Source organism: Eublepharis macularius, chromosome 1, assembly GCF_028583425.1.
Source record: "Eublepharis macularius isolate TG4126 chromosome 1, MPM_Emac_v1.0, whole genome shotgun sequence".
NCBI lineage: Eukaryota > Metazoa > Chordata > Lepidosauria > Squamata > Eublepharidae > Eublepharis > Eublepharis macularius.
In genome coordinates, this window is record NC_072790.1 from 34,891,518 (window position 1) to 34,911,507 (window position 19,990).

The 19,990-nt window shown below is 45.2% G+C and overlaps 1 protein-coding gene across 1 annotated transcript in view; it reads left to right on the forward strand.

Moving 5' to 3' along the window:
• The first annotated feature begins 1,121 nt into the window (after positions 1–1,121).
• Positions 1,122–19,990, forward strand: part of GABRP (gamma-aminobutyric acid type A receptor subunit pi) — a 46,872-nt gene continuing 28,003 nt past the window's right edge. The window contains exons 1-3 of the mRNA XM_054980760.1: positions 1,122–1,264; positions 9,851–9,995; positions 10,452–10,557. Of these exons, the coding sequence (XP_054836735.1) occupies positions 10,502–10,557 (56 nt within the window). The 5' untranslated portion in view covers positions 1,122–1,264; positions 9,851–9,995; positions 10,452–10,501. The remainder of the gene's footprint in view (positions 1,265–9,850; positions 9,996–10,451; positions 10,558–19,990) is intronic.

Genomic DNA, 19,990 nt, shown 5'->3' on the forward strand with positions numbered 1-19,990 from the left:
CCCTTCCCAAGGCTCCACCCCCAAATCTCCAGGTATTTCCCAAACAGGAGTTGGCAACCTTTACTTACTTTAATTCAGCTCAACAGTGTCATACTAGAATTAAAATAAGAAAAAAATATTAATGCACTGATCTGTGTAATACAGAAATTTAATAGGTATTAATCTTAATTGACTATGGGCCAAGCTACAAGTGACAAATGACACAGGTTGGACACTTGTCAGCTTCCCTCAAGTTTTGATGGGAAATGTAGGCATCCTGGTCTTGCAGCTTGGCTCTCCAACTGCTGTCCAATGGACTTTTCAACTGTCACTTGTCCAACATTCTGCCAAGCTGCCTACATTCCCCATCAAAACTTGAGGGAAGCTGACAAGTGCCCAACCTGTGTCATTTGTCACTTGTAGTTTGGCCCTGAGAGAGGAACTTGGCAACTGCCAATAATATTAAATATAATTTTAATATAATATAACATTTAAATCCACCCCTGCTAAAAGAAACCTCAAGTTATGCAACACACAGCTAGACCCCTGGATATAAGGTTTTATCCAGCGATCTCTTGCCACATTGAGCATGTCACAGTCGAATAGACAATGCTGAGAGTGTCTATTTGGCCAGAGCAGCATTTGCACAGTCGCTCAGAGAGTTGGCAACCCTAGCTACGCTACAGTCGTAAACACACTGAAGTGTCAGCTGCACTGAGCTCAGTATGACTTACTTCTGAGCAAAAATGCTTTGGGTTGCATTGCGCATAACTCCTTAAAAGAACACATGCTTTCTAAAGCAAAAGAATGAGAATTGTATATACTTCTTGTGCTGGATATAGTATCAACAATGGCAAGATAGTATTTTTCTACTCTCTGTTTCCTATATTGCAAATGCCAGTATAGAAAAGGGCCAGTCCAGAGGCCTCTGAATGGAACAGATCTGCAGGCAGGTGGAAGGAACAGCCTGTGATGACGCAACTGAGAAAAATTGTCTTGCTGCAAAAGTTTGAACATAAATGATGTTATGGGTTGGGACAATGCCAAAAGGGGAGGGGCCCTGCGAATCGTGTTACAGGCATCGTCGTGGGGAAAAGCGGATTAAACCTGCACACCTGCAGTTTGTGTCCCTTTAAGGAAAGGGAGATCTCTCCCTGCAGAGGTCAGGTGAAGAAACATGCTTGCTTGAATGAGTGAAAAATCCTTCTGACAGAACAGAATGTGACTGAGCTCAGACAGCAGGGACCGAAGTAGGTTATTGGTTGCAACAGAACAAAGGCCAGCGGTGAGTTAATTGGACCTTCGTTTGAGTAGATACTGGCTTGGCAAGTGGATCCTTTTTTTTCACAGTCTTACTTTCTTTGCAGTTACATTTGAGAGCTTCAGTGTAATGCTAGCAAGTGGAATGACGGATCAGGTGCAGAGCTGGGGCAATTTGTGGGGAAGGATGAACCGAACGTATTAATAGCAACAATCCTGTCCCCTTTGCATCTTCCTCAAGGCATTCTGCTTTGAGCAAGTCATACCATGGCAGGAACTCCGAGGAGAATCATGTCCTTTCCTTAAGTACAAAGTTTTCTGAAGTCTGGGCTGTAAGGTCGTGATTTTTCATTGCCAGTGGAAGCGAAATGCCTGACAGGGTGTAACTGGGGTCATGGTGAAGATGGGAGGGGGAGATAAAAGAAGGAGAAGGAAGAATTCAGTACGGCTAGCACTGTCTGTCAAATTTCTTTCTATCTTCAAAGATATTTTAGGGTTGAGCCCTGATCTCTTACAGCTGCCTTTCAGGGAGGCCCATGCAGCTTGAAATAAAAATATTTGGCATCCATAAGGTGATTCAAGACAAAATTGTCACCTTGTTGTGTTTACAGATATTGGCTGGGTAAGGATAGGCAAGCCCAGTCCATCTGGACATTCCCTTCCTTTGCCGCAAGTCCACCTGGCTTGCTGATAATGCGAGGGAGATGAAGCAGGAAAGAGAAGTGACCGGGCACAGCTGGCTTGGCAGAGGCACAGATCGCTTGCCTGCTGTCCTGCAGTGCTGTTCCGTGGGGCAAAGGGCTAAGCTATCTCCCAGCGGGCCTATGGCTGACACTGATCTCCATATTCCTTGCATGACCTCTCCTAGTCTCCTCATGTTATGACCAAGTAGCACGTGAGATAGGACTGAAACTTGCAGAATCCTATGCGGCAACTTTGATGAGGTGGAGTAGCAATCAACTTCTCCAGCCTCCTCAACAAGCAAAAATACACCAATACTGTGTAGTAAGTTCAATACCCAACCTGAACAGGTGTTGCAGAGGGTCAATTTAAGGTGGGGAGCCATGTTGGTCTGCAGTGGAACAGCAGGATTGGAGTCCAGCGGCACTTAGAGACCAACCAGATTTTCAGGGTATGAGATCTTGGGAGTCAGAGCTCCCTTCATCACCTGAAGCTCTGCTTCTTCATCTGAAGAAAGAAGCTCTGACTCGAATGCTTATACCCTGAAAATCTCACAAGTCTCTAAGGTGCCACTGAACTCAGATCCAGAGGGTTGGTGTTAGTGAATTCTGCCAAGAGGCTGAAGAAATTCAACAGGGGAAGGTTGTCCAGCAGCACAATCAAGATGGGGGAAACGGGGTCATGACAGGCCATAGAAAGAAAAAGGTGGTGGGAAAAACTCTTCTGCATCCAACCCTATACAGCACAGCCCCTGATTCTTCCACATTCCTTCCATGTTCTTGAAGGAGATATGTTTCTAAGAGTCTCTCTACACAAGACATCTGGCACGTGTTCTTCAAGTATCATGTGATGCAATGTTTTTATGGGTGCAACTGCAAGCCTTTAGTCTCCCCCCCCCCACCCGCCACTCTGGGTGGAATCTTCCAGGTCTTAAGGTAAAAGTTTTCAAAGACCGAGCCATGCAAGATTGCTGGGGCAGAGGAACTTTGCAATTCCATCCAGTGGGGGGGGGGGGGCGGAACTTTGCAATTCCATCTAGAGCGGTTCGGGGTGGGGTGGGGCGGAATTGCAAAGTTCCTCTCCCCCAGCAATCCTCCTTCCCACACATTTAAAAAATCAATTACCCCACATTTAGCAAGTATGAAATCCATTAACAGTGTCTACTTGTCTACAATTATGCAGGGATAGGGCTATCAGCAGGTGTTTGTCATGATGGCTGAATGAAATTTCCATGCTCCAAGTCAGTTGCTTGGGGGGGGGCAATGAGCAGGAGGAAGGCTTCAGCTGCTTGTAGGATTTCTCCTGGCATCTAGATGGCCATTATGGGAAGCAAGATTTTGAGCTAGATGGCCCCTGAAGGGGAGGTGAAATTGACAGAGCCTTCTGGGAGGTGAAGATGAAATTAACAAACTCTCTGAGGAGTGATCTCTGCCAGCTCTGTGCAGAGAAATGAAATTGACAGAGCCTTCAGCTCTGTCTTTTTAAACTATGCTTCCCAGCTAACATTGTGTCTCCCTACACCTGAATGTCCTGGTATAAGATGTCTCATGTAGACAGACTCTGGTCAACAGGGCTCTCTCTGTTTATCCAGCTACAGTTGTTGCCATGTGTATATGTCCTCTAGCAGGATTGGGGCAAATGTGTAACTCTTAAAAATTTGATGAAAGTCATTTACTGAAGATTTCAGAAGGGCAAGAGAAAAGACAACGGTAGCTTATATTAGTTGGAAATATATTTTGAGATATAAACTATGAAAATTCCTCCATCTCTTCCACAGTTAATCTCACAGATTATTGTTGTTGTTGTTGTTGTTGTTGTTGTTGTTGTTGTTGTTGTTGTTGTTGTTGTTGTTGTTGTTGTTGTTAGCCCACTTTTCTCACTGATATCCAAAGTGGATTTCTAGAACGTGAAGGTAATTCTTTTTTCCAAGTGATGATAGGCAGTTTAACCAATGTCCAGTGAAATCCTAAGCAAAGTTACTCCACTCTAAGCCCACTGAAATCAATGGGCTTAGACTGGAGTAACTCTGTTTAGGATTTCACTGGTTTATTATTAACAAGAAAGTCCCACATCCCACCAGGTCCCCCCCCCCCCGCCCCGCCAAGTCCTCCTCTTCTCCACCTTATAAACTTGTTATTTCTTTTTATGGTACATATTTGCACATTCCGTGGCAGATTGTTCAAACCAGATTTCATGTTTAAACATGATCAAATATTGACAAATGTACAAAGACAATCTTGGTGGGTTTTGTAAAATTATCTGATGATCAGGGCTGGGGGAGATGCCAGATAATAATCTTAAGTAGCCAAATGAAATATGCAGTGCAGTTCTAACTATGAAGAAAATCTCAATGAGTCTTAGAGCAGAACCACAAGTGACAAAAGGCACAGATTGGACACTTGCCAGCTTCCCTCAAGTTTTGATGGGAAATGTAGACAGCTTGGCGGAATGTTGGACAAGTGACAGTTGAAATGTCCACTGGACAGCAGTCAGAGAGCCAAGCTGCAAGACCAGGATGCCTACATTTCCCATCAAAACTTGAGGGAAGCTGACAAGTGTCCAATCTGTGCCTTTTGTCACTTGTGGTTCTGCTCATAGACCTTAACTGGTTATTCGATCTAGGTTTAATGTTCATGGGACACTGTTTTTTTCCTGCTTTCCCACATTATCATGTAGCATCATGCACCTCCAGGGTTTCGCCCAGCTTTTCTTCAATCCTTCCCATATCTGTTTTGGTGTGAAATTTTGGGAAAGATCACAGTGAAGCCTGGGTACCTACCACAGAGGTGGGATAGTTCAGATTTTCCTAGTCTCACCCCCACTTACAGTTCAATCACGACAATTGCTTTTATTGTCTGCTCTTCTGGCTACAGTCTAGAGCATTAACAATACAGAAGAACAGAAAGCAATTATAATGTTAACAACAAATAATGATAATAATAATGATAGATATAACTGACACCACCCAACTCTAACACCGAGTTGTCCAGCTCTGGCTATCTATTAGATTTAATCTCATAGGAGAAGAATCTGGCTAGTGCCACAGTAATATTATGATCACTTCCAGCCAAAAGGATCTGTAGTTTATGATGGGCTGGGACACAGGCCAGATCCTTTACAAAGGGAGAAATAAACACAGTCCTATACCTATGAAATTATGAACAATCCAACAAACAATGGAGCAAGGTGTCAACTCAAGACCCACTTGCAGTTATTTCCATGTACCAGTTATAACAACAACAACAACATTCGATTTATATACCGCCCTTCAGGACAATTTAATGCCCACTCCGAGTGGTTTACAAAGTATGCCATTATTATCCCCACAGCAAAACACCCTGTGAGGTGGGTGGGGCTTAGAGAGCTATGGAAGAGCTGTGACTGACCCAAGTCACCCAGCTGGCTTCAAGTGGAGGAGTGCGGCATCAAACTCGGTTCTCCAGATTAGAGTCCCTCTTAACCACTAAACCACCCTGACTCAGTTTTTGTGGGTTCTCAGGTTTGGAAAGGGTGAAGATCACTCTTCCACATCCCAAAAGGAAAAAAGAATCAAAGCGACTAAACATATTGTTCTAGATGACTCGGGTCAGGCCTGACTCAAAAATAGGCATGTATTTAAGAAGCCCTGATAATAACATAATAAGAATAACATTCGATTTATATACCGCCCTTCAGGATGACTTAACACCCACTCAGAGCAGTTTACAAAGTATGTCATGATTATCCCCACAACAAAACACCCTGTGAGGTGGGTGGGCTGAGAGAGCTAGAAGCTGTGACTGACCCAAGGTCACCCAGCTGGCTTCAAGTGGAGGAGTGAGGAATCAAACCCGGTTCTCCAGATTAAAGTCATGCGCTCTTAACCGTTACATCAAACTGGCGTCTAATTAGCTTTTCTGTATCAAATTATTTAACTCCTGACAAGAGGTATACCACAGGTATACCACAGATGACGTCTTAGGTTCGTTACTGGGTATTGTACACAACTAATACTATTATGGAGTCTCTGCTTCCATTTTAAACCTTTATTATTGCAAAATAATTATTCAGTATTCTTGATATCAACTCAGTCAACAGAAAAACATACCATCTGTTATAACTACGTAGATCATTAAAGGAGAACAATTACATGAGTCCAAAGAAGTATCTTACCCAAAAATGTGAAGGTCACAGGCAAGGAGCCTGTTCTAAGAAGCAGCTGTCTATCAGTTTAGCTTGTCATATTTATAGGGTTTCAAAACCTTCTCTTAACAATAGCTGCTTCAAGGACGAAAGTTCTCGACTAAGTAATTATCTTGTGATTTCATATACCAAACAATGTTATCCATATTTGAAACTTCTTCTGGAAATATATAACCATAGTTAGTTCATTCTTGCTATTTTTTGTGTTAACAAAGCCTGTGTAGAATGAGTGATTTTCACAAACGTCTGAATATCTTTTTGGCCCTCTACCAAGGCAACTAACCTCAAATAATATTGCTAGCTTTTATGAAGTGAAGATTCTAGGCCTGTAGAGACTCCATTTTATCAGCGGAAGCTCTCCCTGCCCGCAGACCTTTCCATACTTTTTGAAACAGCACTTTTTGTGAAGTTGATTTTCTATCATGAAAAGCTGACACAACATTACATGAGCAAAATTCAAGTCCAATAGCACCGGAAAGATCCGCAAGATTTTCAGGGTATACACTCCTGAGACTCTCAATAGCTTATAACCTGGAAATCTTGTGGGGTTTTCAGGTGCTACTGGACTCATATCTTGCCCTTCCACTGCAGACCAACCTGGCTTCCCACCTGAAATATTACATGAAACAACAAAGCTGTTTCACAGCCTGAACTAAGAGCACACCACCCTCTCTTCTAAGACAGAGGAGAATATCTTTCAGGGAAGGGCATGATGTATTTCAGGAAAGCATGACTTCACTTATTGATCTTCCCACGAAGGAACTCCTGATAAACTTCAGCCGAGCCCCAGGTCCCTCAGGATTGTTTAGAAGATTGTTTCAACTAAGTGAAGGCAGTTCCATTGTTTCATTTTTGGAGTGCATAAGGTGGAGAGTCAAGCAACACAGAATAGTCTTACATTAGGGTCGAATCCACATTCACCCATTACCCGCATGTTTATCGGATAACTTCCGTTTGCCTCCAATCCGCGATTTTTTCCTCTTCGTTCACATTCCTGCTTCCAATCCGTCTTTCTCGCGCGTCCCTCCGGTCACACGGCCACTCGAAAACCGCTTTTTGGGGCGGGACCTTTTTTTCCCGCCCATTTTTAAAATATTTTTTTAGCGCACTTTTCCGTTATTTCGATCTTGCCTTATAAAGAAACATCATTGAAGATAATGATGCCTCTCTTTCCCCCACTGACAGCACTGATGGCTCTCTCCTGTTTCTTTTTTGGAAATTTGGAAGCATGTGGGAAGCTTTCGTGGGCATTTCCTATGCAGGACAGTTCAGTGCCTGAATTTTACTGAAGTTTCACTTCCTTGGAGTGTCATTATTTTGATATTTCGTAATTTCGATATTACAGTAATATAAAATAAAAAAAATAAAAAAAACAGTTAAAAAGGAAGTTTCGCGAGTCCGTTCTGAGGATGGATTCACCCCAAAATGATTTTTCAAACTACCAGATTTGATTCAGAAACAGCATAATCAATAAATCCAATGCTATGAAGTCAAAAACAGTCTTTTGCAGACTACGGAGCACTTGCAAGTTGAATCAGCCAATAGGAACTCTCGGAACGGCCGGAGAGACAGGAAGGGGGGTAGTTTTTAAAAAAAACCACGTAAATTGCGCATTGGCCCGTTCACGGCCACCGTGAAACTCCCATTGAAAACCTGTGACCACATATTTGGGAGAAATGCGAATGAAATGCGTCTGTTTAATGAGGTAATGTGACCGGCACTCGGGATTGCGTGGGGAATGCGGGGAAAATGCGACTTAGAATGAGTAATGTGGATTTGACCTAGGTGAAGGCTGACTGGTTCTATTGTTCAGGCTTTGATGAGCCCGATCCTGTATAACCTCAGGGCCTGAAGCCAAGAGACACACATCCACTCCCAGAAAAATCAACGAAACTACTTTCAACTATAGCGATTTCATACTTGTGTTCTAAACAACAATACCTCCTGGGAACGAATCAATGGTGTAAGCAATGCCAACACTTGCTTTTAAGTTACTTTTACAAATGCAAGGCAACAATAAAGTTTCATTGATGCATTAACAAGATCTTTCACACATGCGCAGCTGGTTTTGTATTTCACATACTTGTAACAAATTCAAGTCAAATCTGCTGCAGTCTCGGGACACCTAAAAAGTGGACAGATCTATTGAAGTGTAAGCTTTAAAGGGCGATGACTCTTTTTTCTGTTAGCAATCAACCAGAGTTTCGGCATATACAAGAAGGTTAACACTGACAAAAATTGATGCAGGCATCTGTAAAGCTTTGGCCACCTGATCTGATGAACATTGACTGCACATATGCAGTATAATTATTATTATCAAAAACAGCCCAACTGGAGGTAAAAAAGGTATGCCAGACAAAACAAAGCAGTCTTTACCTGCTGATGGAAGACAAGAACAGAGGGATACAGATGAATCTCCCTGGGGAAGGAGTTCTAAAGGTTTGGACATCATGACTGAGAGCCAACCTACAAGTGACGAATGACACAGGTTGGACACTTGTCAGCTTCCCTCAAGTTTTGATGGGAAATGTAGCATCCTGGTCTTGCAGCATTAATGGAGAGCCAAGCTGTAAAACCAGGACGCCTACATTTCCCATCAAAACTTGAGGGAAGCTGAAGCGCGTTTCCCCTCAAAATAAGCCCTGGTAATACTGCTGAGCAGGGCTCATTTCGAGGGGGAATGCACAGGAACGCAGTTCTGGCAGTTCCCCAAAGAGGTCACATGTCAGATAGCCCCGCCCACCCGACTCTTGGCCATTTTGGGCCCATTTCGGCCTGGATTGGGGCCAAAACGGCCCGGATCGGGCCTCTGACGGGTGGTGGATCACTCTCCCACTCATCAGCGGCCTGATCCTGACCATTTTGGGCCCCTTTTCAGCCATTTTCAGCTCCTTTTTGCCATTTTGGGCCCAATTTCGGCCCTGAATGGCCAGGATTGGGTCCAAAACAGCCAGAATAGGTGATGTCAGGGGGTGTGGCACATGCAAATCAGTTATAATAATGACACACTTCTGGCGATGGCAAGAGGTGTGGCATATGCTAATGAGTTATGCTAATGAGTTCCTCCAGCTCTTTTTCTAGGAAATGACCCCAGCTCCTGAACATTATGTACTTAACACATTTGTTTTTCAAACCTGGTGATTAAACCTTTGGTGACATTGATAAAGCCCTTTTCAGATGTTATGATCCTGCATCCTGGAAGCCTGCCACATGTATAGTGGACACTTGTTTACCGCCCCCCTCCCTCCTCCCAATATGCATGGTTGCCATATTGTCTAAAAGAGGCATTGTGCAGGTGTTGTATGAGCCTACAGCCTCTGTAAATGCTACTCCAAGACCGGATTTTTCAGGGTGTGGTGTAGTAAGTACTGAAGCTGAAAATCCACATGTTGCTCCACATGACTGGGCATATCAGGAAGATGAACCTGTGTTTGCTAGCCTCCTAGTCAGCATAGACTGCAATGTCTGAAAAGGGTTAATGTGTACCATTTATTTAGGATGTTTGTCATAAGAAAGCTTATGATGAATCAAACCAAGGATTAGGTTAGGGTTAGTGTTTTGTTCAGCGCCAGTGACCAACCAGAAATTCATAACGCTGGCACAAATACACATAGTTCCAGACAGGTAGCTTTGTTAGTCAGTAGCAACAGAATAAAACATGTCATCCTAGATATTTACTGTTTGTCTTTATTTTTCCGTTTTTCTTAGCCGTGCTACTCTACCAATTGCATTGCTTTATTTTTCTCAGGCAAGAACTGGACTTTGGAAATAGAGCGTAACCAGCTGGTTACAAATTCAAAGACTCAAGGAGTCAGACAAAGGTGTCTACATATGCCAAACGAAAAACAAATACGGGTTTGCCGATTTGTCTGCTAGGCTGGAAGTTATTGACGGTAAATTACTGCATTTATAGGCCATGTTTGAAATGAGAAGCTTTCAGCACGATTACCTGATTTGTTGTTGTTGCTGTTGTTGTTTGGTAATAGCAACCCCCAAACTCCAGTGGCACCTTAAAGACTAACAAATTTTATTCCTACATCAGTTTTCAAATGTAAGAGCTCCCTTCATTAGATACATACATTGTATGCCCGTAACTTAAGTATAAATATATCTCATTTGGCTGTTGTGGGTTTTCCGGCTGTGAAAGCCTTCGACAATATCTCATTTGCATGTACAATTAATGAGGTGAGCTCTGATGACTCAGAAAATTTTATGCTGGAATAAATTTGTTAATCTTTAAGATGCCACTGGACTCCTGTCTTGTCCCAATATAGAACAACCCACATTTTCATAAAATTACAAAATGATTGCATTTCCTTAAAAGAAATATTTCTCTGCTTTTTTCACAGATCATTGATAAAATAAACCATCACAGTCAGTGGTGAAACATTCTTCACAAATGTGCTGCAGTTATTATTCCTCCATCTCTGTGTGGCTTTTTCTTCTATTTCAAGGGTATGTTGAAATATACAAGCCTACCTGTGATGAAACTAAACTGTTTATGGAAGAAAACGAGCCTTGGTTATCTGAACCAAGGAGTTGGGTATGGGGAGCCTTTCTAATACATTTGAGCTCAGAGGCAGTTTTCTGTGGCTAGGACATAGCTTACCACCTGAAGGTGAATTCTGGGCAAGGTGTCTGAAGTGTTTTGATAGGCATAAATATGGAGTTTCAGAACAGCTCAGGATTCAGAATAAGGGCAATGTGGAAAATGCTGTTCTTTCCCCTCATGAGGACAGTTCTTTTTTCATTAGAAAGAAGGCAGCTCATCTTCTCCAAATATTGCTAAAAGACACAATATAGACTATCAAACCTAAATGGTGCCCTAGAACCAAGCCTCATCATCACTCTGCCTCAGCATTATTTACACTGGTTTCCCTCCTTCCTACAGGGGTGGCGCAAGGGTTTTCGGCGCTCGTGGCTGGCCGGGCACACTCCCCCCCCGCGCACGCAAGCGCGCGTGCACCAGCCTGCGTGATGACATCACACATGATGTCATCACGGGAATGTGTGTGCCGCCGCCGGCCTAATCGCTGCGGCGGTCGGCTCTGATGGTGTGCGGGTGGCCTCCGAGCTCTCCCACTCGGTTGCCTGCGCCACCACAGATGCCTGCCTATGGTGGCTGCGCCCGGCCGGGGGCGTATGCTGGAGGCGGCAGCAGCGCGGGGCAGGAGGGATAGGAGGCTGCAGCTCTGTGGCGTGTGCTCCCGCCCCCCGCGCTTCCTCCGGCGCTCCCTCCGGCACCCCGCGCCTGAGGCCACCGCCTACCTGGCCTCAATGGGCGTGCCGGCCCTGCCTTCCTACAGCACATTTCAACCATGTACATATTATATTGTTGTATAACTAGTACATGAGGCTCATTGAATGTGTAACAGCAGGGCTCATTTCAAGGGGGAATGCACAGGAATGCAGTTCCAGCAGTTCCCCAAAGAGGTCACATGTCTGGTGGCCCTGCCCACCTGACTCTCGGCCATTTTAGGCCCGTTTCAACCTGGATTGGGGCTGAAACGGCCCGGATTAGGCCTCTGATGGGTGGTGGATCACTCTCCCGCTCAGCAGCAGCCCAATCCTGACCATTTTGAGCCCCTTTTCAGCCATTTTCAGCTCCTTTTGCCATTTGGGGCCCAATTTCAGCCCTGAATGGCCAGGATTGGGTCCAAAACAGCCAGGATAGGTGATGTCAGGGGGTGTGGCAAATGCAAATCAGTTATACTAATGACACACTTCCGTTGATGGCAAGAGGCGTGGCATATGCTAATGAGTTATGCTAATGAGTTCCTCCAGCTCTTTTTCTACAAAATGACCCCTGTGTAACAGTCATTCTAAGTATGGAGAACCTGTGAATTGGTGAGAGGTTTAGCTGCCACCGAGGCAAAATGATAGGCGATCTGAGGTGTTCGGAAGAAATACTTTCATGGCGTGTGTGGAACCGATATAGCACAAAAGCTTGGAAGCTACTCCTTTGTAAACTGCCTCAAAAACATCAGATTGTCACACAGGTTGACTTAAGATTTCAGGGGGAAATTTTACTTTGATGAAAGGGCGTTTGATACAAAAACCAGTGAACATTTCCCTCAGACCCAATGGGCAAGAATTTGATGAAATTGTTTTGATCTTTCTAGCTCTCTCTCATAAACGCGCACATGGTCTCACCAACAGTATCATGTGTTCTTTCTCATGGTGCTAGGAAATCTGTGAAGTGGTCTTCCTAGAATTCTCAAAAGAGCCATAGTAGTTATATTTACATCTGGGCTGTGGTATGGGGGAAGAAGGGCCTAAAAACCATTCTCCTCCATTATTGTTTTGCCAAATTGAAGCCAACCTTCTTCCAGGCTGTTTATTAGCCCTGGGATGTTAATGATGAGGCAAAGATAATGCCCTTTCCTTCCCTCCAGGCTTCCAATATCGCAGGTGGGATCCCATAAAACTATTCTGTGTGCACCAGTCCTTGAGGAAGGGAAAGACATAGCGCAAGGTGTTTTTCTGGATAAAATTTCAAAACCAAATTAATGAAATTATGTGACCCATCTGTTTTTCATTCCATTGCTTCATGTGCATAGGTTATTCTGTTAAAATCATATTAGACATTGTGTTGCGGCAGCTGTTGCATTATTGTGTGCACAAGTAGAACTGCAATAAGTGCATTTTCATTTCCACTCGCCGCATCACTTGATCCGACCCAAGGTATGTGTGTGTTGATATTAATCAGCAAAACCATGCTGTGGACAAATGTTAAATTCTCACAGCTCTCCTACCCCACTGCAGCCTCATCTGAATTCAGTCCCACGTGGCTACTATTGCCCTTTCAAAAATGCTGGGAAGATTCTTGCATAGTTTTCCCTAGTATTAATGTCTGTTTTGATCCTAACAGATGTTTGAAGGCTGAGAGAGATGTCCTTTGTGGTCTTTAATTTAATTTTTTAGATTACTTGTCCCCTCCTCCCCATTAGCTGGCTCAGGGCGGGTTACAACATCATAAAGTGGTACAATAAATTAATGAAACACAATAAAAGATAAAATACACAATTTCATAATTCCAGTACAAAAAACCCACAATCTAAGATGCAGCATGTGATGATTTGCCATAATACATTCCACACACCAGTACCTTGGAGATAGGGCAGGCAGGTCAACAAAATGTAAAACAAGTGGACCAAAGGCCACAGCAGAGATGCTGACCAGGCAGTTCGCCCACACCTCAACCACTACTGTAGGCCTGGCAGAACATCTCCATCTTATAGGCCCAGCTAGGGTTGCTAGGTCCCCTCAACCTCTCAGCAGGAGATTGGGGCCTGGCACTTATGTGTTTTGGTGGGGGATGTGCCCCGCAAGCATGATGGTGTCACTTCTGGGAAGTGACATCATCACACAGCCTGTGGGTGCACACCCACACTCTGCAGGAGCCCAAAACACGCCTGTTTTGGCCCAGATCGGGCTCATTTCGGGCCCGTTTTGGCATGGATCGGGCCCATTTTGAACCACTTTGGAGCGCGAGAGTGCTCCTGTGCTCCACAGCAGCCTGAAATGGGCCCAATCCAGGCAAAAATGGGCCCATTTTGGGCAGTTGCAGAGTGCAGGAATGCTCCTGCGCTTCGCAGCGGCTCAAAACGGGCCCGATCCACACCAAAACCAGCCAGAAATGAGCCTGATCTGGGCTGAAACGGGTGCATTTTGGGCCCCTGCAGAGGGCAGGATCGCTTCCATGCTCTGCAGTGGCCCTGATCCTGGCCAAAATGGGCCTGATCCTGGCCAAAACGGGCCTGATCCTGGTGAAAGCAGCACACAGGAGCACGCAGCGCCGCAGGGGAACGTGCACGGATGGCGCGCTCCCCCCACTGGCCAGGTCAGCAGGGCCAGGGTGTGGGGGTGGAGGTGGGGGATCCCCCGCTCCCAGCGGGGGTCTGGCATCCCTAGGCCCAGCAGAACTGTAACAAGTCCCACAGGGCCCTGGTTTTTCCCCTGTACTGAACGCTAGCCCTGTGTAAACCTTAAAGGTTTGAATTAACATATTCTTACTGAGTGACAGATATCACTCACAGTTCTCCAAGACCACAATCTGAAGCATGCTTCCAAGTGAGCAGATTTAGGAACTGGGCGTTAGTTTGCAGACTATCTTGAAATACTGGCAAGAACCCCAGCATTTCCTCTCCAAGGCAGAAAAGAAAGGCAGTTACTCATTTATATATATTACTCCATCAGGCTGTGCGCTAATTTTAAGTTGGCCATTAACCCACAAAGAGTTTGCGAAACACACACATATAAACCATCAAAAATGAGGCTGGAAGAAGCCATACAATTTCCCCAGGTCTGGTGCTCAAGTCCAGTGACTAGTAGTGAGGAAACCAGATCCACTGTTGCAAAACAAAACATCTGATTTATGTCACCTTTCTAGTGTTGCCACCTGGCCAATCCATTTCTGGCTTGACTGGAGTTGCATTCTTTTTGCCAGATGCCAGAATAAGATGTGATCAGGAAAAAAGAGTTGCTTAATTTGGTGGGCTATCTCCCTATTTTCTATAAGATAATATCTATACATGCTCAAATGTACTCTGTATTTACAATAGATTGGATCTTAAATGCAAGTCGCCCATAGAGGTGGATCTCCATGATTTCTCCTAGCTTGCGAGTAAAGGGTTCTGCAGTGAGGAAGGGGAATTGAGTAACAATACCCTCTAGGGTTGCCTGGTCCAGGTTGGGGATTTGGGGGATGGAGCCTGGAGAGGGTGGGGTTTGGGAAGGGAAGGGGCTTCAGAATGGTATAATGCCATACAGTCCACACTCTAAAGCAGCCATTTTCTCCAGGGGAACTGATCTCTGTCACCTGGAGATCAATTGTAATTCTGGGAGATCTCCAGCTACCATCTGGAGGCTGGCAACCCTCATACCCCCTAACTCTTCTGCTAATGGAAGAAGCCCCACTGTGGTGCTGTGGCTCATTTACAGAGCATCTACTCAGCATGCAGAAGGTCCCAGGTTCAATCCTCAGAATCTCCAGTGGGAAGAATCAGATGGCAGGGATGGGAAAGACACAAGGCCCAGCAGAACACCGCCGTCTTACAGGCCCTGCAGAACTGTAACAAATCCCGCAGGACCCAGATCTCTATTGGGAGTGTGTTCCACCAGGCTGGAGCCAGAGCTAAAAAGGCCCTGGCCATGATTGAGGCCAGGCAAATGTCCCTTAGGCCAGGGATAACCACCAGTAGCTGCTTATCTGCAGAGTGCAAGGCCCTCTGGGGGACATAATGGGAGAGGTGGTTCGGCTAGGCTTCCCAATCCCCTGCCCGGGGCAGGGGATCCCCTGTTCCCATCTCCTCCACTCACCCCTACTTACCTGGCCAACAGGGGGCACGCCCTCCAGAGTGGCCCCCCAGTGGCGCGGCGCACCCCTGGGCAGCGCAGCGCACTCCCATGCCCCACTGCAGCATGCTCCTGCACCCCACAATGGGCCCATTTCAGGCAGAATCAGGCCCGCGGGGGGCGACTCAGCCCTTTGGTGAGTGTGGGAGCGCTCCCGGGCTGTCCTTTGACCCATGTGATGACATCATTTCCTGGAAGTGACATCATCATTCATGCCAGGAGCATGTGCACTGCAGCCTCTGAGGGTAAGTGCCAGGCTCCAAGTCTCCCGCTGGGGGACTCAAAGGACCTGGCAACTCTAGGTCCGGCAGGTATGTTGGGCCCAGTCCGTTACGGGCTTTAAAGTATAAGGTACTTCATGTGCTCAATTGAAAGGGGCAATCCCTTGCAAATGAAACTTAGTGGAGCAAGCAGGAGCTAGGCTCTGGAATGACCCAAAGATATGGCCAGTTCCTGTCAACATATATTGCTTTGGAACTCTGTCAGTATATATAGGACTAGCTTGATGCCTGTGCTTTGCTACGGTATTTAACTACTTTAAATTCAGTTATAATACTTATGAGTATGTAACATTTTTTGGTTTGGGGGTGGGGTTGAGTTGGTTTTGTAGTATAATAGCGTAGTACCCAAGCTTCACAAAGGTGTTTGAATAAAGTGAAGCGTGTTGATGCTGAAAACTGATGAAGTGAATTTCTAGATGTAACATTTATTGAAGAGATTTTTAAAAGGAAAAGATTGTAGTGCAATAAATAAAGTGAAAAATACGTACAACTTTTTTTTTCTGCTGAAGGACCTCTTTGTAGACCTCATTGGTAGTTTTCCCCTACTTTGGAGCCCCCACTTAGAGGAGAAGCTTGTGAGCTGGGAAGCCACAGGGTAGTGGACCGCATCATCCATTTGCACCACTGAGTCCACAGATCTATACTCCATTTCTGCCCCTTCGAGGGAGTTGTGTTTCATTAATGATGGTAGCCTTGTTGTTCTTGGGGGTCAGAATGGCACACTTGCACAGCCCGTCCATGAACTTCTTCATGATAGTGGCGATATCAGGGTATATCGTGGCTGTTAGGTCTGCTAGGGTCGTTACTACTGTGCCCAGGCCTGCAGGGATGGTCACCTTTCCCTTGGACTCAGGACTTGCTGGTACTTGGCCACTGCTGCTCAGTGCACCACAGGAGTACAATGTGCATATTTCTTTGCCACATCTCTAAGTTGCTTCCTCCTTTTAGCATCGGTATATCTTACACAAAGTCTTCCAGGAGGCTACTTGGGGGCAGTAAGAGGTGATGGCTGCAAGAGGTGCGAGGTGGAGTTGGACTGAGGGAGGAGTGGTGTGGTGGGCACTTCGGCAGGTTCATGTGAGAGGTTCGCATTGAAATGGCCCCTAGAAAGGTCATGCACCATCTCCCCATGAACATTTAAAAACTCAGTTGCCATACTGACTTTTATATAAATCCCTTTTCAGGAGTCTCGTACAGTCTTTCTTCAACTGTCTGCAGTTTTCTTTACCTGATTTTTACCTCAGAACCCAAAGTTCCACAGCTAACCATCAGCCTCCCAGCCACACAGGAAAGCCAGGCCCTACAAGGAGATTGGCAACCTTAGAAGGGAAGACTGGGAAGTGTATTTTTACCTCAGGATACATTGTCCTGAGGAACTGCATGTGTCCTGCATACTGTTTAGAATGTTGGGATGGTGATCAATCAGGCTGCATATGCAAATGATCTCAGGGAAGAGTGGCTGAGTTGACAGCTGTTGGGGGGGAGCACCTTACCAGCCACACAGGGAAGCTGTATCCCTATGAGGAAACACATTTTACCCCTTTTTACCCCATTAGGGGGTGAATTTCTTAAAATCCCTTCTTAGTAAGCCTCTACATCACGAAAGGAACGTTCTCCCCAAATTTCACGTTTCTAGGTCCAGGAGTTTGGGCTGGGCATTGATGAGTCAGTCAGGACACTTGTCTTTATATATATAGATTGATTTATATGGGAAAGTAAGGCCACATTCCAACACATGGTATTAGCTGTCCCTTACACCAAGTAATCTTGCACAATCATTCACATTCCCAAGGATTCCCAAGCATGGTAGGAATGTCACTCCGAAAGCATCTCTGGTCACTTTTGCCATTCAGTGCAGGGTTTGTAATCTAGGAGTAATCTGGAACAGCAACAAGAGCAGACATTGATCTTCCCCCTGCCAAATTTTTAAAGTTCTAATCAAAATCAACCCCCCATGGGCTTTGTGTCAGTATGCTCCGACGTTACAGGTGGGGCAGACAGGCTGATAGATTTATGTTGAAGACAGGGAGGGGTTCTTTTGGCATGCTCACCCAATAATTTCCTACCTACTGTCCTGACTTTTTGGCAACCTGCTCTCTCAAATTATTCTCTGCTCCTCATTACATCTCAACAAAAGGGGGTCTTTGGAATTCAGAGGGGATGAGAAAGCTGCTCCCTTACCCCTTTTTCTGCCCTAGAGAGTGAGGGCAAGCTCCTATCTAGTACCATTGGCTGCCAGGGATACTTCCTGTGGGCATGAGGGAGTCTCCCTCAGACGATAGGCCACCACTACTGTCATAAGAACATAAGCAGAACCCTGATGGATCAGACTATTGGTCCACCTAGTGCAGCATCCTGTTTCATGCAGCAGCCAAACAGTCACCTTAGAGGACCAAGAAAAAGAGGACATGGAAGCCAAGGCCTTCTTCTGATGTTGCCACCTAGCACTGGGTCTCAGAGGTTTGCTATCTCTTTATATGGAGGTTCCTTTACTCTGACCGGCATTGATGGACTTCAACTCCATGAATCTGTCTGATCCCCTTTTAAAGCCATCTATGCTTGTCACCATCGCTACATCCATTGGCAGTGAATCCTACAACCTAATTACTTCTGGAATAAAGGATTTCTTTTTCTCTGTCCTATTCCTGTTGCCCATCAACTTCATTGGGTGCCTTTAAGCTGTAGTATTATGGGTGAGGAAGAAAATGCTCCACCCCGTGCATAATTGGATAAACTCTTGTCATGTTCCCCTTAGCCATCTTTTTTCAAAACTAAAAAGCCCCAGATTCTTCAGCTTTTCCTCATAGAAAAGGTGCTCCAACCCATCTTGGTTGCTGTCTTCTGTACTTTTGACAGCTCTGCAATATCCTTTTGGAGATACGGCGACCGAGACAATTTATCAACCTATCATAATCGAGACTTGTACAATATACCACAAGCGAAAGAAGAAATAAGTGCAGATCCATTAGGACACTGTTTTATGGTGTCTGCACATGTGTATACTGTATGATCTTTAGATTAAAATATTTTTTATAATTGTACAGTATTTCCATGTTTTCCAAAAGCTCTGTGGAAAGCCAATTAATAAATTCATTTAACACGAGTAAAAGGTTAAATACTGAGAAAACAAAATAGGTGAATGAGAACCTAAGATAAAAATCACTGGACCTGCCCTGAATTGCGCACCTGAAATAAATAGCTATTCAAATGTTTTAGTGTAATGAAAAGACCACCGTGAAAGACTATCTTGCTACAAGTCCCGATCCAACCATATCTAAACTTCACTCCAAAATGTGCCTGAGTGTGGAAGGAGCTGACTGGCCAGAGCCAGTTCCTTCCATTTCCCACATACTTCAATTCCCTCCCTTCTTCCTCTGTTCCTCACAACAAGCTTTAGATCAATAGTTCCCAGCTTGGGACACAGGGACCTCCAGAAGTCTGCAAATCTATATCTGCACTAAGCATTGTCATTTCGATCTAGTTGTCATGATGCATTTTCTCAATGAACAAATACAAATAGTATGACTACTATTGGGAAAGGGGGAGCAAATTTTTTTGACATTAAAAAGAGTTGGGAACCACTGGCCTAAATGTATCAACAAACAGAGCCTGGGTGAACCAAAGCATCAAGCAAGCACAGGGAACAAGTGCTCACTCCCATAATGTTTCAATATCCTGTCGAAAAGCTCCTTCTGCTGGTGGGAAATTGAAATGCGGCAGCATGCAGGAAAACAGATATTCCAGCCTGTGGTGCGTTCGTGGGAATAAGCCTTAGAGCCTCGCTACAAGTGACATCTTTCATGCGAACGGCACTTGATCATTTTCGCAAGTCTTTCTGGGTACTGAAGTCCCTCTCCCACACCCCTTTTCCTTCTGTTCCTTCCCGTCTCTGTTAGCACGGCTGCCTGAAGAGACGGAGAAAGCCTACGACAGCAGCTTTTGCAAATCGTCTTGCTGGGGGGTGGGGGAATGCTCTGGAGAAAGCTGACATGTCGGTGAAGTCCTCCCCTCTCTGTTAGAACTGTTAGGATCGCTGCCTTAAAAGTCAGAGAAAACCTGCGTTTGCAAATCGTTTCTCCAGTCGCAAGCCTGCTCTCAATGATCTTTGGGGGCGGGCAGCTGCAACTTTGCTAATCGTCTTGCTCAGGGAGGGGGGGAAGCTTTCTCTAGAGTATTTCCCCCCTTCCCCGAGCAAGACGATTAGCAAAGTTGCAGCTGCCCGCCCCCAAAGATCATTGAGAGCAGGCTTG